At 39.5% G+C, this 24,362-nt stretch overlaps 1 protein-coding gene across 2 annotated transcripts in view; it reads right to left on the bottom strand.

The window, feature by feature from the left end:
• Window positions 1-231: 231 nt before the first annotated feature.
• The window catches only part of ABHD3 (abhydrolase domain containing 3, phospholipase), a 67,376-nt gene continuing 43,245 nt past the window's right edge, over window positions 232-24,362 (bottom strand). The window contains exons 4-10 of one of the 2 annotated variants that reach the window (XM_073679145.1): window positions 22,572-22,617; window positions 16,519-16,631; window positions 12,951-13,124; window positions 10,326-10,374; window positions 4,612-4,777; window positions 951-1,123; window positions 232-584 (exon numbers count right to left, since the gene is read on the bottom strand). In XM_073679145.1, the coding sequence (XP_073535246.1) occupies window positions 462-584; window positions 951-1,123; window positions 4,612-4,777; window positions 10,326-10,374; window positions 12,951-13,124; window positions 16,519-16,631; window positions 22,572-22,617 (844 nt within the window). In that variant the 3' untranslated portion in view covers window positions 232-461. Of the gene's footprint in view, window positions 1,124-4,611; window positions 4,778-10,325; window positions 10,375-12,950; window positions 13,125-16,518; window positions 16,632-22,571; window positions 22,618-24,362 lie in introns of both variants that reach the window. The other variant, XM_073679144.1, reaches the window with a different exon arrangement.

Here is a 24,362-nt window from a genome sequence, read left to right on the forward strand (position 1 = left end):
ATTATTAACTTTGGTTACCTTTGTAATTCAGGTGCTTTCCTGTTACAACAGAGCTCTGCATTTTCTAAAATGATTATAGCAGCAAAAACTAGGGTCGCGGTGCACTGCACTTTGCAATTAAGCTGTAATTCACAGGCATAATTATATGATAAAACACAGGCCCAGCATAGTTGCTAAAGTTTCAATTTTTTTATTTGAACAGGGTAAACTAAAAATATATTTATTTCAAGTGCATTTGAATCAGTTATAAAATAAATATGGTAAAGGAACATGAACAATCAAATAAGTTACACATGGTTTTATCGATGTATGAAATAAGTTAATAAGGGTTCTAGCTATTACTGCCACAGTTCATGCTTTCTCTTAATTTAATGTCTTTGTGCATTTTGTTATTCATTGCTGTAGTATTATTATTTTTGCGCTCTGTTTTTTTCCCTGTGCCCTCATGAGCATGCATTACATTATAACATATCAGGATGTGAATATCCGTCACACTGTATTATGGTAATGCTTGCAGTTCTGGGCAGAAAAACTGGTTTATATGATAACCCTGAGGAATGTATCTTTGTATATATTACAGTTATGTTAAGTGCAATTGAGTATATGCAAAGCTTAATAATAGATAAGGTCATTCTTGGTAACATAAAAAATGAAATATAAAATGCTGACATTCCTGTATGAAAGTACTTGCTAGAAAACAATATATATATATATTTTTATTTGCAATTGTTTTATGCTAGACGCCGTGATCAAGCTTGCTTGCTTACCGGCTTGCTATAATTGAATGTTAACCCTTGTGCTTCTTTAGAGGTATAGTTTCATGATTCACCAGCAGCTAAAGGGTTAACTTGTGCATAAGCTGAACCTTTTTTTTTTCTAGAACCTTCCACTGTAAAATGATGATCTTCAAATAAAACAAAACAAAAAAGTATCACTTTGGAAATCTACATGCTGGGAAGCTCACTTCCATGCTCAAAAACTGCCTGTACAAACTGCTTGAAAATTCGATCCATGTAGGTCTGCTGCCTTGGCCAGATGCCCTCCAGAAAACCTATATGGCCTCCATAGGCTGTAAGCACAAGTGCAACATTTGGGTTTTGTTTGGCACTTTCCACTGGGATTGCTGAAAAAAAAGAGAAACTCAATCATAAATTCAAAAGAAATCTGGATTTTAGCTTATTGTTAAAAGTCATGTTGCCATGTGACTTAGGAAAGCAATATTAATATAATTTATCAATGTGAAGGGTTATTCCTAAAATCATCCTTAGAGTGGGGGATAACTTAGTCATTGCCGGGGTTCTGATTGCTGGGACCCCCTGTGATCCCGAGAATGGGCCTCTAGATCCCAGGAATGGGGCTCTGCAGCTTCCCATCTTAAATCTTGCAGGTGCTCATGTTTAAACCTCCACTCCATTCACTCTCTATGGGTCTGCCGGAAATAGCTGAGCTCTGTACTCAACTTTTTGTGGCAATCCCATAAACAATGAATGGAGCAGAGGTTCAGCATTGGCACCTTTCAAGATAAGAATCTCTAGATACTGGTTTTCAGGATACCTGGGGTCTGAACGTTGGGAAACAGGATGATTTACAATTTAGGGAATAACCCTTTAATAAAAATATGAATGGTTAAATTCAGCTATAACATCTCATTTCAATAGTAAATGCAAAATCCACAAAGAGCTAGTAGTAAGATCACATGGGTTGCCATTATAATACTATACCATTCGGCTTACCCCAATAGTTTATGGGAATATACAGTCTGACACCCTCCACGCAGGCATTGCTGCTGCCTAATCCTACACATTGAATGGTGTGAGAAGGTAGATGCACATCAGGTCATACACATACAGTGGGTACGGAAAGTATTCAGACCCCTTTAAATTTTTCACTCTTTGTTTTATTGCAGCCATTTGGCAAATTTTAAAATGTTCATTTTTTTCTCATTATAGTACACTCTGCACCCCATCTTGACTGAAAAAAAACAGAAATGTAGAAATTTTTGCAAATTTATTAAAAATGAAAAACTGAAATATCACATGGTCATAAGTATTCAGACCCTTTGCTCAGACACTCATATTTAAGTCACACGCTGTCCATTTCCTTGTGATCCTCCTTGAGATGGTTCTACTCCTTCATTGAAGTCCAGCTGTGTTTAATTAAACTGATAGGACTTGATTTGGAAAGGCACACACCTGTCTTTATAAGACCTCACAGCTCACAGTGCATGTCTGACCAAATGAGAATCATGAGCTCAAAGGAACTGCCCAGGGAGCTCAGAGACAGAATTGTGGCAAGGAACAGATCTGGCCAAGTTTACAAAAGAATTTCTGCATTACTCAAGGTTCCTAAGAGCACAGGGGCCTCCATAATCCTTAAATGGAAGAAGTTTGGGACCACCAGAAGTCTTCCTAGACCTGGCCGTCCAGCCAAACTGAGCAATCATGGGAGAAGAGCCTTGGTGAAAGAAAGGTAAAGAAGAACCCCAAGATCACTGTGGCTGAGCTCCAGAGATGCAGTAGGGAGATGGGAGAAAGTTCCACAAAGTCAACTATCTCTGCAGCCCTCCACCAGTCGGGCCTTTATGGCAGAGTGGCACGACGGAAGCCTCTCCTCAGTGCAAGAAATATGAAATCCCACATAGAGTTTGCTCAAAAACACATCACATGAAGGACTCCCAGACTATGAGAAATAAGATTCTCTGGTCTGATGAGATGAAGGTAGAACTTTTTGGTGATAATTCTAAGCGGTATGTGTGGAGGAAACCAGGCACTGCTCATCACCTGCCCAATACAATCCCAACATTGAAACATGTAGGTGGCAGCATCATGCTGAGGGGGTGTCTTCAGCTGCAGGGACCGGACGACTGGTTGCAATTGAAGGAAACATAAATGCGGCCAAGTACAGAGATATCCTGGATGTAAAACCTCTTTCAGAGTGCTCTGGACCTCAGACTTGGCCAAAGGTTCACCTTCCAACAAGACAATGACCCTAAGCACACAGCTAAAATAACAAAGGAGTGGCTTCAGAACAACTCTGTGACCATTCTTGACTGGCCCAGCCAGAGCCCTGACCTAAACCCTATTGGGCATCTCTAGAGAGACCTGAAAATGGCTGTCCACCAACGTTCATCATCCAACCTGACGGAAATGGAGAGGATCTACAAGGAAGAATGGCAGAGGATCCCCAAATCCAGGTGTGAAAAACTTGTTGCATCATTCCCAAGAAGACTCATGGCTGTACTAGCTCAAAAGGGTGCTTCTACTCCATACTGAGCAAAGGGCCTGAATACTTATGACCATGTGATATTTCAGTTTTTCTTTTTTAATAAATTTGCAAACATTTCTACATTTCTGATTTTTTTTCAGTCAAGATGGGGTGCAGAGTGTACTTTAATGAGAAAAAAAATGAACTTTTTAGAATTTACCAAATGGCTACAATGAAACAAAGAGTGAAAAATGTAAAGGGGTCTGAATACTTTCCGTATCCACTATACATCTGCTTGTTCACTTTGCTCCACTACTGTGCTTTTTGTATTGTCATGTGTGCATGGCAAAGTACAACATAGCAGATCTAAAGTCATGAAGACTGGACGTCTGCTCTATTGTAGAGTCAGCATACAGTTTTCTGAAGAACTTGATACAGTTCTAAACCATGTTCCAATATTTTCAGTCCAGGTAGGTGACCTGAATATTCCATTTATTACCTTCTATGACAAAATGTTCACATTTAAAAGGTTCAAACTTTAGACAGCGGTCACATTCCATTATGCTGCCCGTTCATGTATTTGATGGGGGTTTGCATTTGAATTCCTAAAAAAATGGGATTCATATGTGACCCTGACAAATCCATTGCAAAAATGTGAAACTTTGGACTTATTTTTACTTTCTAATGCCTTGTCTTTAGTTTAGATTTCTTTTTTACAATGCAGTTAAAGTAAACTACTGACTACTGAAATATTTTGACGCATGAAGCACTGTACATAAAGAATGTCAGCTACAAAAACGATATTTAACTGCAGATATAGTAGTAGACGTTTAAGTCATGTTAGGTCAGCTTGCTGGAAGCCCTTCAGGGAGAAAAATGTTTTATTCTCCCAGCAGCTGCTTTCTTCCAGTCATTGGCGCAGTGCAGGGAGAAGTTACAGACACTTATACAATGAGCACACTGTGATCACCCCCCGGACACTGACTGACAGCGAATATGTGCAGCATGTGTGCAGGACTAGCTGTCGATAAGTGATTATAGTGCACTCTCTGTACAATGTGCGGTGACTCTTACAGCCCCTGCACCGCCTGATGACTGAAAGCGAGTGGTTGAAGGGAGGATAGAGCTTCATTAACATGATTTAGTGGCCATTTACCTATAGGCTACCTCTATACTTGCAGGTAAATAGTATTTTTATAGTTGACAAGTTCCCTGCAATATTACTGCTACAAGTTAATAAGATATATTCAAGTTCCAACGTATTGAGGAAATACAGATATGAAATGTCTGATGACCAGATGTATTTCTGGAGCATGAAATGCTAACACACAGATGAGCTGCATGGAGCACTTCACCTTTTGATAATTTACCATTAATGTGAGCGAATGTGTATGGATATAAACTCACCGTGTCCAGGGGAGAAGACATCATCTACAGCATTCAGACATAACACAGGTATCTCAATAGACTTCACCCTGTGACACGGGCTAGCATCTTTATAGTAGTGATCATTTGTTGGATAACCAAACATGACTGAGGTAAATCTTGTATCAAACTCTCTTATAGACTTAGCCTACAATGTAAAGATCAAAGAAGAGAGAGATCAGATATAGCCAAGTCCAAGAAGAATAAATGTAAGGTAAAAATGAGGAATTCTCTGCTGATATTGTGTCTAACATCTAGCAGAGAGATACTGTTATCAGTGTGAATCCGGAAGCTAAATTTAATATGTGGCTGTGCATGGAAATGAATGAATATATGGAAACCTCTACTCTTAATGTACATTAACACTGCACGATTATCGCGACCAAGCGATATTAGGAAGTTTTATTTCACGATAATCGTGCAGTCTAAAAAAGCTGCCAATGACTCGACAAATGAGCAAAACAATCATTTGTCAGGTGAAATGATTTTTTGGTATGGCCAAAATATAATCATTCTCGTCACTACATCATCCAGTGTAAACAGAAACTGTGCTGCCGAGGACAATGGTAGCCTATGAGCACTGACTGCTCTATAAAATGTTGCTGGTTGTTTCATGCTGTGCGTTGTGTGGTGTAAAATCTTCCTTAGGCCACGGCCCCGCTATCAGTATTTGATCAGTATTCGGACTGTATTTTTTCTCAGGAGTGGGAGCCAAAACCAGGTGAGGAACAATCAGAAAAAGGTAGAAACAAGTCACCAATTCTGCATTTATCACCCACTCATGGTTTTGGCTCCCACTCCTGAGAAAAAATACTGACCGAATACTGACCAAATACTGAAAGTGGGGCTGTGGCCTTTGTGTTGGACTAGTGCACCAGAGTACTGGTGGATTCATGCTCTTTCATGATAACAAGGCCGAAAGTTCAGAATAGAAGTCTATTTTAAGCTGACATTAGAGACAATCACTTAGCGCTAGTCTGATCATAGATACTTTCTCTGTCTATTTACATTTTGGCAGATAAAATCTATATTTTGCAGATAACTTATTTTGCAAGTGGGGTAGAACAACCAACTAAGTCACTATTAACATAATGTGAAGATACAAATACCCTACAGATCGAGGTTTTCATGCCTACAGCACTTAATAAATATTTCACAGTTATACAGTACAGACCAAAAGTTTGGACACACCTTCTCATTTAAATATTTTTCTGTATTTTTATGACTTTGAAAATTGTACATTCTCACTGAAGGCATCAAAACTATGAATTAGCACATGTGGAATTATATACTTAACAAAAAAGTGTGAAACAACTGAAAATATGTCTTATATTCTAGGTTCTTCAAAGTAGCCACCTTTTGCTTTGATGACTGCTTTGCACACTCTTGGCATTCTCTTGATGAGCTTCAAGAGGTAGTCACGGGAAATGGTTTTCACTTCACAGGTGTGCCCTGTCAGGTTTAATAAATGGGATTTCTTGCATAAATGGGGTTGGGACCATCATTTGTGTTGTGCAGAAGTCAGGTGGATACACAGCTGATAGTCCTACTGAATAGACTGTTAGAATTTGTATTATGGCAAGAAAAAAGCTGCTAAGTAAAGAAAAACGAGTGGCCATCATTACTTTAAGAAATGAAGGTCAGTCAGTCCAAAAAATTGGGCAAAGTTTGAAAGTGTCCCCAAGTGCAGTTGCAAAAACCATCAAGCGCTACAAAGAAACTGGCTCACATGAGGACCGCCCCAGGAAAGGAAGACCAAGAGTCACCTCTGCTTCTGAGGGTAAGTTTATCCGAGTCACCAGCCTCAGAAATCGCAGGTTAACAGCAGCTCAGATTAGAGACCAGGTCAATGTCACACAGAGTTCTAGCAGCAGACACATCTCTACAACAACTGTTAAGAGGAGACTTTGTGCAGCAGGCCTTCATGGTAAAATAGCTGCTAGGAAACCACTGCTAAGGACAGGCAACAAGCAGAAGAGACTTGTTTGGGCTAAAGAACACAAGGAATGGACATTAGACCAGTGGAAATCTGTGCTTTGGTCTGATGAGTCCAAATTTGAGATCTTTGGTTCCAACCACCGTGTCTTTGTGCGATGCAGAAAAGGTGAATGGATGGACTCTTCATGCCTGGTTCCCACCATGAAGCATGGATAAGGAGGTGTGATGGTGTGGGGGTGCTTTGCTGGTGACACTGTTGGGGATTTATTCAAAATTGAAGGCATACTGAACCAGCATGGCTACCACAGCATCTTGCAGCGGCATGCTATTCCATACGGTTTGCGTTTAGTTGGACCATCATTTATTTTTCAACAGGACAATGACCCCAAACACACCTCCAGGCTGTGTAAGGGCTATTTGACCAAGACGGAGAGTGATGGGGTGCTACGCCAGATGACCTGACCTCCACAGTCACTAGACCTGAACCCAATCGAGATGGTTTGGGGTGAGCTGGACCGCAGAGTGAAGGCAAAAGGGCCAACAAGTGCTAAGAATCTCTGGGAACTCCTTCAAGATTGTTGGAAGACCATTTCCGGTGACTACCTCTTGAAGCTTATCAAGAGAATGCCAAGAGTGTGCAAAGCAGTCATCAAAGCAAAAGGTGGCTACTTTGAAGAACCTAGAATATAAGACATATTTTCAGTTGTTTCACACTTTTATGTTAAGTATATAATTCCACATGTGTTAATTCATAGTTTTGATGCCTTCAGTGTGAATGTACAAATTTCATAGTCATGAAAATACAGAAAAATCTTAAAAATGAGGAGGTGTGTCCAAACTTTTGGTCTGTACTGTATGTCTAGGTATCCCCAATAAATAATTGACTAAATTCACTGTCTGATCCAATTGGATCAGACAGTGAATTTAGCACTTAATAAATGACAAGAATGGTACTGATGTGTAACCATATAGTCAGGTGTCTAGTGACGCTTGGTGCAAATGCCATTAAAAATTGATGTAATATGTAACCTTTTTTATGATAGTTTATTTTTTTGCGGAAGAGTTAGTAGGTTAATTTTATACAATTTTCGGATTCATTGACTCATTGATTAACTTTATTTCTTTTTTTCTTTGCAATTATTTTTATGTTTCTTTTCACGGAGTTCACTGTGCAGGATATTGCATTAATTTCATAGTACACGTTATTACTGTTGATGCAATAAGATAGTGTAGTTTTAAAAAATGTACAATTTTTTTCCGGGAAGAAAAAGTATTTTTTCCCCCTCACAAAATGTAAAAAAAAATTGGGACATCAAAAATGGCAATAAAATGCTTTATTTCTGTTTCTGGGCATTAAAAACGGCTGACACCCCTACATTGTCATACTCAACGTGCCATACATTTACGGTGGATGTGCCTGCTGTGTACATCCATCATAATTTTTCTTGTACATTGAAGTTGATATCCTCTAACATGTCTTGGTGTGGTCACATATGTTTATACACTATTTTCATTATTTCTTGCCACACGCTACAATTTTTTTTGAAGTTGTGAAATTCTATCTCCTTTTTTAGCGATAAAAATCCATGTCTAATGAGATAGCTGAAGGATGGCTTACATATAGAAATTATTTTTTAACCCTTTCGCAACCCTGGGATTTTCCGTTTTTGCATTTTCGTTTTTTGCTCCCCTTGTTCCCAGAGCCATAGCGTTTTTATTTTTTGGTCAATATGGCCATGTGAGGCCTTTTTTTTTGCGGGACGAGTTGTACTTTTCAACGCCATTACTAGTTTTACCATATCGTGTACGGGAAAAAAATTCCAAGTGCGGTGAAATTGCAAAAAAAAGTGCAATACCACAGATGTTTTTTTTTTTATTTTTTTTACCACGTTCACTGAATGCTAAAACTGATCTTCCATTATTATTCTCCAGGTCATTATGAGTTCGTAGACACCAAACATGTATAGGTTCTTTTTTATTTAAGTGGTGAAAAAATGTTCCAAAGTTTGCTTTAAAAAAAAAATAAAAAATGGTGCCATTTTCCAAGACCCGTAGCGTCTCCATTTTTCGGGATCTGGGGCTGGGTGAGGGCTTATTTTTTGCGCGCCGAGCTGAAGTTTTTAATGATACCATTTTGGGGTAGATCCAAAGTTTTGATCGCCCGTTATTGCATTTTATTGCAATGTTGCGGCGACCAAAAAACTTAATTCTGGCGTTTAGAATTTTTTTCTCGTTACGCCGTTTACCGATCGGATTAATTCTTTTTTATATTGATAGATCAGGCGATTCTGAACACGGCGATACCAAATATGTGTATGTGTTTTTTTTTTATTATTATTTTATTTTGAATGGGGCGAAAGGGGGGTGATTTAAACTTTTTATATTTTTTTTATATTTTTTTAATATTTTTTTTTCACTTTTTGCTTGCTTCTATAGTCTCCATAGGAGACTAGAAGCAGCACTTGTCTGATCGCCTCTGCTACATAGAGGTGATCATCAGATCACCTCTATGCAGCAGAAATGGTCCTGTGCTACGAGCGCCGACCACTAGGTGGCGCTCATAGTGACCAGCTCATGACAACCACTGGAGTCTGCTGCAGACCCAGGGTCGTCATGCCAACCCATCGGTGACCCGCGATCATGTGACGGGGTCGCCGATGGGCGGGGTAAGTGACGCGCATCCGGTTTGCGCAAGTTAAATGCCGCTGTCAGAGATTGACAGCGGCATTTAACATGTTAACAGCCGCGGGTGGATCGCTATTCCACCCGCGGCTGTTGCGGGCACATGTCAGCTGTAATATTCAGCTGACAGGTGCCCGGTTCAGTGCGGGCTCAGCGCCGGAGCCCTCACTGAACCGGGGGTTACAGCCTTGTGCGTACAAATACAGCACAGGCTGTAAAGTGGTTAAAGGTTACACGGATCTCATAAGCATACGGTTTTTTTCTATGTTCACATGAAAAAAAATGGATTAGAGGGGTTTTCCCATCTCCAAGATCCTATCCCAATATGTAGTAGATGTAGTAATAATAATATTAGCAAATACCTCCAATTAGAAATGTTGTATAGTTTTTCTGATTCGCTATGTCTCTTTCCTCGTGTGCAGGGTAATATTGCAGGACCTTTAGGTATCCATGATTATGACCACTAACAACCAGCTAATTAACTGTCACTATATCAGTGGTCGTAACCATGGATACCTAAAGTCCTGCAATGCCTGCACATGAGGAAAGAGACATAGCGAATCAGAAAAACTATACTACATTTATAATTGGAGATATTTGCTAATATTATTACACCTATTACATATTGGGACATGATCTTGGAGATGGGAAAACCCCTTTAACCTTCTTCATACTTACGACATTCACGGTCCAAGTGTGGGCTGCTGGGTCCAGACCGGCCAATGGTCCCCTGACCTAAACTTAGCAGCCTCATATATGCCTATAAGGATGTTGAGTCGGAGATAGAAAACCATTGGCCGGTACAGACATTGTGATTTGTGTGTGGGCCTTGAATGTGGCAGCTGTCTATGCAACCAGTGTAAGATTTTGTTTAGACGCATTGATTTTCCGGTGCTGCAGTTTAGTACGATGGCTAGATTCACAAGTCGTAGTGCTGTAATATAGTGAATGTTTGAGGAGTTAGTTTGATAGGGTTGTTACTTGCTTGTCTGCTCAGACATGATAAAGTCACAACTATTATAAATGAGATCGGATTGTATGACAGTACCGAGTTCACAAATAAGAAACATACCTACCTTCATGACATAATCAATGTCAAATTGTTTTTCCAGTACACTGCGGTGCCTATAAAATAACAAATAAATGGATTTCAATAAAACAATATCTATTAAACTACCTGCCGAATTATTAAAAGAATAGCTAAACTTTTTTTTTTGTATTGAAAAGTTATAACATTTTGGAATATACTTCATTACCTTGTTTTGCCTCCCAAACCCTATGATGCAATGGTGTTTTTATCGCAGATTCATTCTCCTTTGGAAACTTCTTTGCTCAGCAAAGATTCTGCACTATATTCAGAGTACAGGAATTCCCCTGTCTGAGTACATGGGTGGGGAGCAGACAGGCTTAGACAGGGAAAGTCCTGTACACAGACTGAAGATGGTGAATGGATTAGTGCCTCGAAGAAGAGATGAAATCAGCTTTTAAAGGGACCTGTCATGTGAAAAAACGCTATTAACCCGCAGATATGGGGTTAATCTGCAGGTTGATAGTGTTCTAAAGCCATGTGGCATGGCTGCTAGGAGGAATTTAACTTTAATCCACACAGCAGCCTCATGCTTTCAGTCACAGAAGTGTGGCCAACTCTGCTTCAATCACCGCTCAGTACATAGTGAGTGGCGGCTGTAACCACACTCCAGCACTGACTGAACTGACAGTCGGTTCTCACTGCTGAGCCGGCTGTCAGTCAATGCCAGGGTGTGGTTACAGCTGTCGCTCACTATGTACTGAGAGGTGACTGATGCCGTGTTGGCCACATCTCTATGACTGAAAGCTGGAGGCTGCAGGGAGGATTAACGTTCATTTTCTCCTGGCAGCGGAGCTCTCAGTGCAGCGGCCACATGGCTTCAGAATGCTAATAACCTGCAGATTAACCCCACATCTGCAGGTTAATAGCATTTTTTCACGAAACAGGTCCCTTTTAAAGAAGCTTTAACTGGGTATTGAAACAGAACTGTAACATAGTGTTTGGGAGAGAAGGAGGAAAAAATAAATAATGAAGCATATTACAAAAAAATCATACCTTTGAATTACCTGGAGGATAATTAAAAAAAAAAAAGTTTAGTTACTCTTTTAAGTGGTTAATAAACAGGGATCAGCATATGCCTCATGTGTTGTGCACCCTGTACTGTACAGACCATCTACAATATTAGCTCTGTGCAAACAAATGCTGCATATATTACAATTTCATTCACATGTTAACACCTGTTAGCTATCAGCACAAATGATGTGTATGTACAATGTTCCACCATGTGTTAAATTATACAGGTTTATATTCTTATTCTACCAATAAGCATCAAAACATAACATGGAAGTTAATTAACAACATGCATTTAAGATTCATTGCAGGGATAGGAAGAAGTATGTGATATTACATGATATATAAACACCTTAAAGGGGTCGTCTAGCAGAGAAAATCTTTTGTTTCAAAGAGCTTGCAAAAAAAAAAAACAATACTCAACCTCACCTAGGCTATACTAGTCCCATTATAGCCTCAGGGATCCACTGCAGTACGTAACTGACTAGGCATACTGGCATTATCTGTGTCAAGGTGGTACTGGGAAGTAGAGACCAGCAGGGGCCCCGTAAGCATCGTAATCGGTGAGGGTAAGTAACTTTTCTTTTTAATTCCAAGCTCTTTGCCCAAAAAAAGTTTCCTCGCTGGATAGCTCAATTTGGATGTTGAGTTGAATTAGAAAAAAAACAATATGGCATTTTTTGTCCATGAACTGTATCTAGTATTGCACACAGACTGTTCAAACTAAACACAGTAAATTGTAGGGGACAAATCCTAATTATAATAGTACCATTATTGTCCAGATTTGTTGCTGTGTTTGACAGATGTACTTAATTATTCAAATATGCTAATGAGGTGCTGTGTGTATCCGTAGTATGGCCATGCAGTTCAGTTCACCTGTTCATCTACTTGTTTTCCATCTATATTCGCTCTACTATTTCTTAAAGGGAATCTGTCACCAGGTTTTTGCTACCCCATCGGAAAGCAGCATGATGTAGGGGCAGAGACCCAGATTCCAGTCATGTTTGCTTGACACAAACTGTAAGGACAGACATAAACTGTACATGGGCCTCCAATATCCAATCATAAGGCACCTAATTATTTCTCTCTAATAATCCACCAGTAATTGTGAGCTATGACACTTATTGCTTCAAGTCCCTACATGCAATTTACATAACACGTTTTCCAAGTGAAATACATTAACGAAATGTATTAGTGGCGCACCCTACACACTGTGTGCCAGTCACTACCTTAGGGCAACGTGTATATCATCAACATGGCGCACACCGCTCAACAATCTGTCATCTTACTAAATCCGTGCAGATTACTCTGCAGAAAATAAAACACTTCCCATCATCCAAATACCAAGTGAAGTGTCTGTACAGACATTAACCATAGTGACATTTCTGATGTTGAAACCTAAAGAGTTGTGAATTCAGCCCTGGACCATAATAGCAGCAGATACTAAACAGATAACTAATATAACAAATGTAATGTATTTACTGAGTTACACAGTGTAGATTATATGTATCCACAAGCAGTAAAATGGTGTTAGGAAGTGAGATAAGGAAAAGTCCAACTAGGAAAGTGAAAGTCAATTCTAATCGAAGCAGTGGAGGCTGACCTCGTAATTGATGATTGAAGGCAAGTGGTTAAATAGTAATTAAAGAGAATCCAATTGAGAGTTTTCTCTAGGACCGTTGCAGATTCAAATACTTCCCAACCAGCAGAGAACACGGCCGCTCCCAGCAGCGGGGTCTGACGCCCAGTTTTTCCCAAGTAGTTCAGCAGCAACATTCTAGAAATAAATTCAAACAGGGCCAATTATTTACAGTATAATGAGGATCGAGAGACAATAATAAAATGATTTAGTCATTGTTATTACTCATCCACCGCAATTACATCGTTTGAGAAAGAACACGAGCAACATTTCCTCCTAAACCTGGAGATCATCATCATCATCTTTACCCCCAGCCTCTCCAGAGCTGCCTCTTAGCTGCTCCCTGCCGGTCGTGGCTGATATGGCTGCAGAGATGAAGTGACATCGGTAGCTTGTGACCGTCTAGCGAATCCCTGTGCCGAAATAGATGGCGCTAGACTGCTAAGCCAAGTGACTGGCAACAGAATTCACGTGCGCGATGTCACCGCTGTCGCCATGTCGGCAAAGACCGTCACGGAGCAGTGGAGAGAGTAGTAGACGTGTAATTATTTTTGTGTTGATTCTCCCATCTTTTTGCATCTACTGTTGGACAGATAACTGATGTGTGTATACACCATACAGTAGCCACACACGCTGCGTGCACTTAGATTTACTTGTATTTTGATCACTCTAATTGTAGAAGTAATTTCCAGTACTTATCCACAGCAAAAAATCGTATTGGTCCGGGATCAATATTCACCATCAGACAAGAGGTAACGGATTGGAACAAAAAATGAATAGATAGATGAGCTTATGTATCTCCAGTCTGTTCCCAATAATACCCCAGTATTGCTAACTCCGCTGAGGGGGGGGATGTGGTGGGAGCATGGTTACAAAGATATTGGGTCAAGCCCAAACATCTCGGAGAACCCTAGCAACATGATGATTCTTTGCTGCCAAATCAAATTTTTAATTATAAGGAATTAAAAATATATTTTATTCCAATTACTGCAAAAATAGAGACATTGTAATTTTCTTCTGCATTGCAATTCTTCATTCTGCTACAAAGGCCGTCCTCCTGTGGCATCTGTCAATTACATGACATCATAGTGAGATAACAGGACAGCAAAGCTAGACTGTATATAATGCGGTTTCACAGCGCTTTATAAAGAGATAAGCCTCTGTTCAGACTTTTATTTTACAATTTCACATCTCCGGTACCATTCTAGGAACAGATAAACTGAGTTAATGCAGGGAATGGGCTTGAAAAAATGTAAAAATACCTAACATTGCTCACCCTTTTATTCTTTGGTCACATCAGTCCGCTGCTCTGGGAGATCTTTGTGCACTTCCCTACAACTGATCATGAGAGGTGTACCAGCGAGACAACTGCAACCAAGCAGTTTACAAAAAAGGTGCAGACCCTGGGGAACGCTTTTAAATATCAAAAATAATGGTTTCACAATTACCGAGCTAAGTACTTAAAGAACAGGAGGCGATGGCATCATGATAAGGTGCCCGAACATGCTTTTACGATGCAGTTTTTGAGCCCAGGCGGTAAATGCAGGGGAAGCACATAAAAAGCCAGTGCTGCATGTGTACTCACCACACGTCCCAAACTGCATTGCGAAACCTCATTGTGTGCAGGTATCCTATTATGATGCCACTTATGCACAAACTGCTAAGTATGCAGGCACCCTCAGGGCTGTGCACATGGTATTTTATAGACGCCGGCGTACCCGCACAGTGTTTAAAGCAGAAGACGCTTCTGGAAAATGGTGGCGGCATTTTAACTGAAGCGTTGTCACCTTTTTTGTCATAGTTGCGGAGACTTTGCCCCCATCGTCTTTTCTTTTACATATAGAACATATGCACAGCAAATTGTTTTGACATTGCTGTGCATACGTTCATTCTTTTTTACGTTTATTACACATTTTTTTCAGGTGTTTTCCAAGCGGAATCTACATAAAAAAGAAGCGGTGTGCACATACCCTTAAGGCTACGTTCCCATGATCAGTGTTTGTTGTATTTTTGACACTGCAGAATTTCTGCACCTTCGTTTACTTGCATTTTTTCATTGCGTTTGTGTGCGTTTTTTGACGCTGCGTTTTTTGTCTCTGTTTGGTGTGTCATGCTTTAAATAAAGCTACTTTGTTTTTGAAACTTCCTGGGATTTGACATTCTCAGATACGGATTACATGCATTTTTGATGTGTTCATGCTGTGTAAATGCTCTAAAAACACATGTGCGTTATTTACCTGCAGATTTCAACATCTAATGCAATAATGCAAGTCTATGGGGAAATCCGCACAGAAAACTCAGTGCACCCCTAAAAGAAATTGACATGTTGTGGATTGGAAAACGCACCCGAGGCAAGTTTTTCACAGTGTAAAAAAAAGCACAGTGGGTATGAGATTTCTATAAATCCCATCCACTTTGCTGGTACTGTACTGTACATCAAAAATACGATAAAAGCTTATTATGGGCACGAAGCCTTAGTGGTTTTTCACATCAAAATCTGGGTATGTGCTGAGCAAGTATTCATGCAAGGTATAACACCTGGCAGAGCATAGGCTCTCATGGCCAAACAAGATTAACTATGAATAGGTTTGACCAGCTTTACGCCAGGTTTATTTCTTTTCTGAAGTATAGAAATCAAAGCATGGTAGCTGCTCTTTTCTATAGTTCTAAAAAAAACAGAATAAAGATGGTCAAACATAAGCATAGTTGAACTACATGTGACCATTAGTCTGTGGCTCCGCTGAGCGTTACCTTTGAATACCTTTTTGTGGATTTCCAATGCAGGCGCTCAGCAGATGCTGAGATTGTGATGTGAACAGCCCCTTGGTTTTGTTCATTCATTAATTTTCTTACAATTTTGGAGATACTGATGCAGAGTTAACCACCGCTGTGATCAGACCATAACTTTCACAGTATGATAGAGATAAAATAAAGTGTTATTAATTAACTACATTCATAAATTGCTTTTTAAATCAATAGCTTTTTTTTCCATTTTTGGAAGTATTATTTTATATTTTAAACTTTTGCAATAATTTCTGTTATTAATTCTTCCATGACATGTTTCACCCTCTGCACACGATGACCTTCTCAAAGCTTTGGACAGAAAAGACTGTAATATCTGTGCCATGCTGCCCAGAATAATCAGTGGGGGTGGAGGGGGGATTTAAAGCGGTTTGTGCTCCAAAATCAGCTTTATAGGACAAGAAGAAACATGTCCCATTGCTGATGCTATAGGATAGTAGGAGGATAGCTGACTGCATACACAAGTGACTGTCCATAGAGGTGGGCTGACATTTACTTAATGTGTTGTAGACCCCAAACAGGAGGAGACTTTTAATCAAAGTACATGCTCTATAGCTAGAATTATTCTTATTGTTTCCCTAATAAGAATACCAGTGTGCCAGAGCAATAATTAATACTTGTTGGATTTCTCTGCTGAACTGCTGATCGTATCCATGCATGGTGACAACAAACATATGACATCGCATATTTTACAGCAAGCCGATTTAGAAGAGATTGTAATGGATCTTACCCGCCCATGGAAACCCCAGCTGCCATAAGTGGAGCTTCTGGGCACAGTGCATGCACATGCTGGATGACTGTCTCTAAATCTTCTGTGTTAGCAGCACAATATGTCCTTGGTGTCTAAGAACAGATAGAAGACACTTCAATAAGTCCCGCTGTGATAAAGTTCACATAACGGACACACAGCCAACAGTAATGACATTTTCAGCCATAAGATAAAATACATATAAAACATTTCCATTGCACAGTTTAGAATAGATGTACCCATGTTACATGGACAAAAGTCAGAGTCCGATAGTCACAGAAGTCATTTACCTTATAGACGACTCTACCTTAAAGAAGCACTCTCCTTACATTTTTTTATGGGCTCAACCTGTGTGAATGTAGTATGTAGTGTGAGTGTAGTGTCGGTGTATTAATGTACTCACAGATCACGTCGTCTCCAGTTTCCAGCGCTGCTCCAGTCCTCTTCTGAGTTACTAGACGGAAGTTCCAACTCTCTGGCTCACACTGGGGTTTATGTATGAGCCGGTAGTGGCTTTTACAATGAAAGTCTATGGAGCGTCAGAACAAACCTCCATATACTCACATTGTAAAAGCTACTTCTCGTTCACACATAAAACCAAATCGGAATAGTCGTCACATGATAAGGAAGAGGACTGGAGCGGCGCTGGAAACCAGGGAAGATTTTAATTTATTTTACTCATTTATATAGTGCCATTAATTCCACAGCGCTTCACAGACAATATTGAAACTTTCCTCATTGGGGCTCACAATCTACATTCCCTATCAGTATGTCTGTGGAGTGTGGGAGGAAAAAGGAGAACCCAGAGGAAACCCACGCAAACACGGGGAGAATATAGAAACTCCTTGCAGATGTTGTCCTTGGTGGGATTTGAACCCAGGACCCCAGGGCTGCAATGCTAACCACTGAGCCACCGTGCTGCCCAGATGGTGATCAGTAAGTATATTAACCCTACATATACATTCACACAGGTTTAAGCCATACAAATTTTAATGGAAATGCTTCTTTAAGGACCCCAGTAAGTAAATAACTATACTTCACATTCCTGCTCGGCACCAGAGACCAGTGAGAGATCCAAATGGGACATCATTTATGTGATGGGAAAATCAGCCATGTCAGATATAGGGGTACAACCACTTCAGCTTTCATACAGCATCATAATTTAAGTTGGTTCAGTGTTTTTTACATGTGCATTCAAGTAATGAGCATCCCTAGGATTTCAGAAATACAGTGTTGAAGTCATATGCAAAACGAGCTGCAACTGCAAGTGCTTCGGGGTGGGACATTGCTCTTGCAGCTTTACTGCCATCCTTCCCTATTCCCTGAACACCTCCTGTGTATGACTGACAGGTCACTCTTGTCTCATTGACCGGCCTTCCCTGACTTGTCACTCAAATAAAGGATGCAGGCGGTGGGAGGAGATTAGGGAATGAGGGCGAGAGAGCAGCAAGTGCAGTGTCCCACCCCAAAGCACTTGCAGCCAATTTGTATATGATTTCAACCCAGGTTTTCTCAGCAACTGATTTCTACAACCTAGGTATAAATTTATAAAAGCATAAAAGCCCCTGTACATACATGCCAATAGTTTGAGGTAAAAAATCCTCATGGTTGGTTCCCTTTAAAGGGGTTTTCTTGTGTGACGCTATGTGACTGCAGACTTGTGAATCCTCACACTGGGCACAATGCATGCTGTAAGGATTTTCTGGTGTCGGCACCAAGAAACGTGGTCATGCGACCGCAAGTATGTAAAATGCATATTCCCAGTCACAATCTGACTAGACTGTTTCCAGCCACACTTAGTACACTTGCATTTTACAAGGTTATCTAGTCTGAATGTGGCCAGGAGTATTTATCTAGTCTGAATGTGGCCAGGAGTATGCATATTGCATACATGGCGGTCACATGACCGCCGTTCCCGGCACTGACACCAGGAAATACAGTGCACAATGCGCATGATGTGAGGATTCACAAGTCTTCAGTCACATAGAGTGACTGCAGACTTGTGTTTTAAGGCCAGACAACCCCTTTAAGGTAGCAAGAAAATTCATTTCTAAATGTAGCTAAATATCATGTGTGACAGCGGTATAAGAACGCCATATTATTACCCCATGTGAAGTATGTTTTAATTTTTTTTTAAGTAAATATACAGACAATAACAGGTTAAACATAGCCTAGTTTTCCTGTCATATCTAGGTGTTGTAATATTTATTACACTGAGGATGCTGGACACTGGACTTGCCGCATGCAGATCTCTAGAGACCTCCTTGTACTGTCAGGAAGCATTCGATTAGGAAAAAAAAAGAAGCGTTCTCCAAACAGAATCTGTACGACGCATGAAATATTTCCTTGTGATCCAACATATATTTCACCTTTATATATATTTTATCACTGTAATTCACAGCTCCAGTAACTTCAGAGAGAACATCTAAATTTATTAGGGGATTAACACCTTGGGTAACAGAACCTTAAACACAGAGCAGGCGCTTAACATACCAAGATATTTAAAGCTGATTACCATATCTGCCCACACTGTGCGGATATTCAGTGAATGGACTTGAGCTGTAATAAGGCTTTCTTACATCTTGTCACAAATGCGCATTGTTGTCCCTTCTAATGCGGACAATTTCTTTTATAAGTAGAACAAAGCTTTATGTTGCTTTGTCAGGGAAAACTTGATGCTTTAATTTATGGACTAGATGACTCAGACCTCCTGATCTGTAAACTAGGTATGAGCATTCGTTGTATAGATGCATTTACCACGGATTCCTACGTAGTAAGTATAGTGATGTTTCCGAATATATAAAAAATTCTGCAGAGTGAAGCTTTTAAAAGGGTATTCTCATATTATTATATTGCTTTAGTAAGCTAGACAGCATAAAAATAAGCAAGTTTGCAATTGCTTTTTTTTATCTGCTGTCTTTCTGAGGCAATGAGAGTCTTTTTCTTACACAGTGTACAGCTGGTTTCAAAGGAGCTCAACCACCAAAGCCTGGCTGAGTGTGCATAGTAGTTACATTTAGAAGAGTTAACTCCTTACATTCCTTAAGACTTAACTCCTTAAGAGTTAAGAGTTCAGTAGAAGAGTTAACTGCCAGTTCTCTCCAGCCCATTGAATGCTATATAGCAGTTAACTGTTAGTAGGTCCTATAAAATCACAGCCTCCACTAGAAAGTGTTTAGAAGGTGACGCCATATTCTATTATACTGAACACAATAATCAAATAGTAATCAGTAGGCTCATATGGCCCAACAGAAAGAATTTTATCATTTACCTTTAAGTTTATGTATCAGAAAAACATGAAAAGGCACACTTTAAAATCGGCACATAGGACCCGCACAACGTTTCATATAACTTTTGGAGAGAAAAAAAATGATGGAGGTGCCCACTCCTATTGTACCAGACCTAGGATTTAATTGATATAGGGTGGTAGACAGTCTATTACGTTAGTATTTTTAGAAGCTACTTTAAAAGATTATTCAGTTCTCATTTCTGAGTTGAATGCACTTTTTCTGCCACTCTAAAAGATGGTACTAAAGTATTAATTAAAAGAAGATCGTATTTTCAAGCAATGAACACATATCTGATCTTGAAAAATTATGAACCAAAGAGCAGTATTTCCACAACCTCAACATACAAGCAAATCAGAGATCCCTGCTCATTTCCTTCAGTCTGCGTTTAGTGAAAAGACTGAAGCAAATGCCTGGTACTGTCTGCATACTAAGCTGCTCTGAATACACTACAGGGAAAAGACAAAAGAGAGAAGAAGGGGTCTGCAGAACAATAAGAGCGGGAGTATCTTGATCATTATATTTTGTCTCAAACTCTACAGTGGTGAGGACATTGTCTATTTATTCCCTTATTCTAAAAAAACAAAAATACAAGAACTTATATAGCTCCTTTTGATGGAAAAATAAAAAGGTAAAGGCTGTCAGAATAAGGCAACACAAAAACAAATAATTTTTTTCAAGAGGACCTGTCACAGGGTCAAAAGTGGCCATTTTTTTCTCTTATTTTATCCCCGCTGCTCCTCTGTGTATTCGTTTTTCTTTTTCCTTTTGGGATCCGCTGTACATTTCTGGAGATATGAGCCTATTTAGTACACATTTTTTTGGTCTTTACCAAGGGGATGTGGCTCATAGGTTAATTATGCAGAGCAGTCTAAAGACACACCTCTTGAGAATCCTGTGCGCAATGCCCATTTGGTAATGACCATAAAAATGAGCACTAAATAAAATGGACGATTTCTTTGGAACCATATGACGAAGCACCGTGTCTGCAAATTGAGATTCTGATTTGGCCAAATCAGACCTCATACTTTGCACTGACGAGGGCCAACAGCCCGAAACACCGTGTCTGCAAATTGAGATTCTGATTTGGCTTTTATCCTAAGTCATATTGCACGACTCGTTAAAGGATTGATTGTGACTTGTAAGATTGCTACTTCCAATAGGTGGCGCTATAGAGCACAAGTCCTCTTTTTCTCTGAAGAGGCAATTTGCATAAAAAAAATTGAATACTTTGGTGCACTGAGAATAAAAGAAGAGCAAAAAGTGCTCACTTTTGCCCTAGTTACAAGTCTAAGTATTTTTGTTGTGCAGAAATTATGGCTCTCAAGAGGACCTTATGAAATTATCTAACTTCCTTTTCTTGGCTCTGAGACAAGGGTTATAGTCATTCTGACACAACATTTTATGCACTATGCTCAATTGTTCATAAATAAGCCATAATGGGTTTTGAACTCTTTTGGAATTTTGTGGTAGTTTGCAATAACTTCAGAAAAGATATACAATTGAAACCAGAAGTTTAAATACACTATATAAAAATATTAAAAATTATGGTAATCCTAATTGACCTAAAACGGGAAAGGTTTATCTTGATTTCATGTCAGATATTGAGAAAAACATGCACATGTGTCTTGTCTTTTTATATAGTGTATGTAAACTTCTGGTTTCAACTGTAACATATCTTATTTATTTTTTTTAAAAAAAGCTAAAAATGTTTTATATAATTATATCTGTACTAGCAACTTTTCTTTTTGTTTGCAGAACTATATATTGTTTTCTTTTTCAAAACTGTACAAAGCTAATGGTTTGGCCATCTTTCAATCTATGGAAGAGTCAGAGGTAAATCAGTGTTGATTCAGGCATGTAAGAACAAAACTCCTATCTTGGTACCAGGTAATAATTAGTTTCTAAATTGTCTTAAATCATGTTAATACTGTGAGTGTTGGTGCGGCCCAAAGCAGCGCCACAACAACTGCCGCATGAAAGCCACATAAAAATGTTGTAAACCATTAATTAGTACATGCAGTATTGCCAAGATTGTGGTTTCTGCTAAACAGTTGTATTTTTTTTTAGAACTACATACTGTATTGATTGCCTCTGTTCACAATTAGTTTTTGCCTTCTCTAGAATGTGCACTCCTAGATTATAATGTGCAACACGAAAACAATAATAACTATACAGTAAAATACACAAAAATCTGAGGAAAAGGCACAGGCCTATGAACATATTCACACAGACACGCAGGAAAGATGGAAGAAAATAAGAAGAACCACACAACAAACAGAAAAAAGTTAAAAAAAGGGTATTGGGGACGAAGACGCACAAACAACCTGTAGGAAAAGGAACAGTAATTAACCAGGTAAAATAATAACTAGCTGAGGTGCTGGATCTCCAAATACCATCTGTCTTGGAATATAGACAGCAAAGACTGCATGTGTCAGGAGAGTATAAATAGCCCCTCCCAAGATGTGATAGGACAAACCAAACCAGGAACTGAAAACACCTGCACAGAAGCAAAACAGCAAAGCAAAGACAAGATTATCAGCAGTTGGACAGAGACAACACAGGCTGTGGTCCAGCAAAGAGGGAAACCGACCACATAGCCAGAGGTGAAGTCACCGGATCGAGCCCCAGAGTCAAGTCATGCCATAGATATGTACAGTGTATAGGTTAGATTACTTAGCAAACATATTAAATGTAAAGCTATATAAACAGACCCAAAAAAAAAAGACATGATAAGAAAATACTTACCAAAAGATCTTCCCCCGCAACACCTCGATTATTGAAAACAACACACCTAAAAACAACAGAATGTTAATATACACTGGAAGTGGTAGGTAAAGTACAATTGTATGATCACTATCATAAAATAGTACCTGACGGATCTTACAGCACCTTATACCTGCAGTACAGTGGCACCTGCAGTCTTTGAAACCTCAATTTACTTCCCTTTTGGTTACGTGCAAAAAGATACCATATGTACAGTCATGGCCAAAAGCTTTGAGACTGACATTTTGTTTTTCACAAACTTTACTGCTTCAGTTTTTATAGTGGCAATTTGCATTAACTCTAGATCGTTGTGAAGAGTGATCAGATGAATTACAACAAAATTGCATTCATTCCTTGCCATGAAAATAAACTTAATCCCAAAAATCAAATTTCCACTGATTTTCAGCCCTGTCACAAAGTGACCTGCTTACATGATTTCAGTGGTCTTCCCGTTATCTCAGGAGAAAGTGTTGACAAGGACAATGCCGCTGATATCACTCTGTTATGCTGACTAAATTGTAAGAGCAGACTGGTTGCTTTAAAAGGGGACTGGTGCTTGAAATCATTGCCTTATTCTGTCAACTATGGTTACCTCCAAGGAAACACATACAGTTATCATTGCATTGCATGAAAAGGGCTTTACAGGCAAGGACATTGCTACTTTTAAAATTTAAACTAAATTAACCATTTATGGGATTGTAAAGAACTTCAAAGAGAGATGATCAATTGCTCTATGGGCAGAAACAGACTGCCGCATAACTTGTGCGATGATCGCAGCGCACTGAACGGACTGACCTGCACCTCTCCTGACCTGAACATGACAGTGTGATGTATTTCTATGCAGCTGTCAAGCTGAGGTCAGGAGAGCACACAGCCAGTATGAGGTTTATGATGCGATCCTCGCACAAAGAATACGGCAGTCTGTCTCTGCCCTAAAGAAGGCTTCAGGGCAGCGAAGAAAGTCTAACAAGTGCCTGGACCGCCTCCTAAAGAAGATTTAGTTATGGGATTTGTTCAACACCAGTGCAGAGCTTGCTTAGGAATGGCAGCAGGCAGAAGTCAGTGCATCTACACTCACAGTGAAGCAAAGGCTCCTGGTGGCTAGGCTGGTGTCAAAAAGAAATGCAACAAAGAAGCCAATTTTCTCAAAAAGAAACCGATTAAGGACAGACTACCATTCTACAAGAAGTACTGGAATTGGAATGCGGAGGAGTAGAGTAAAGCTATTTTCTTTGATGAAGCCCCCTTCAGACTGTATAAAATATCTGAAAGTATGATTGTTTTGAGAACAACAGTAAAGCATCCTAAGAAAATTTTTGTGCGGGGTTGCTTTTCATCCAAGGCAGTCGGCTCCCTCACAATTTTGCCCAAGAACACTGCCATGAATAAAGATTGGTATCTAAACATCCTCCAAAAGCAACTTCTCCCAATGATCTGGGAGCAATTTGATGAGGAACAATGCTTTTTCCAGCATGATGGAGCACCATGCCACAAGGCAAAAGTGATAATTAAGTGACTCGGTTAACAAAACATTGACATTTTTGGTTCCATGGCCAGAAAACTCCCCAGATCTCAATCTTATTGAGAACCTGTGGTCAATATTCAAAAAGTGGGTGGACAAACAAAAACACAGAAACTACTAAACACCAAGTAATGATTAGACAAGAATGGGTCATCAGTCAGGATTTGGCCCAGAAGCTGATCTCCAGATGCCAGGACAAATCGCAGAAGTCTTTAAAAAAAAGGATCACACAGTAAATATTGAGTCTTTAC

Source organism: Phyllobates terribilis, unplaced genomic scaffold (assembly GCF_046119375.1).
Source record: "Phyllobates terribilis strain yellow unplaced genomic scaffold, ASM4611937v1 Scaffold_4__5_contigs__length_816908805, whole genome shotgun sequence".
NCBI classification, from domain to species: domain Eukaryota; kingdom Metazoa; phylum Chordata; class Amphibia; order Anura; family Dendrobatidae; genus Phyllobates; species Phyllobates terribilis.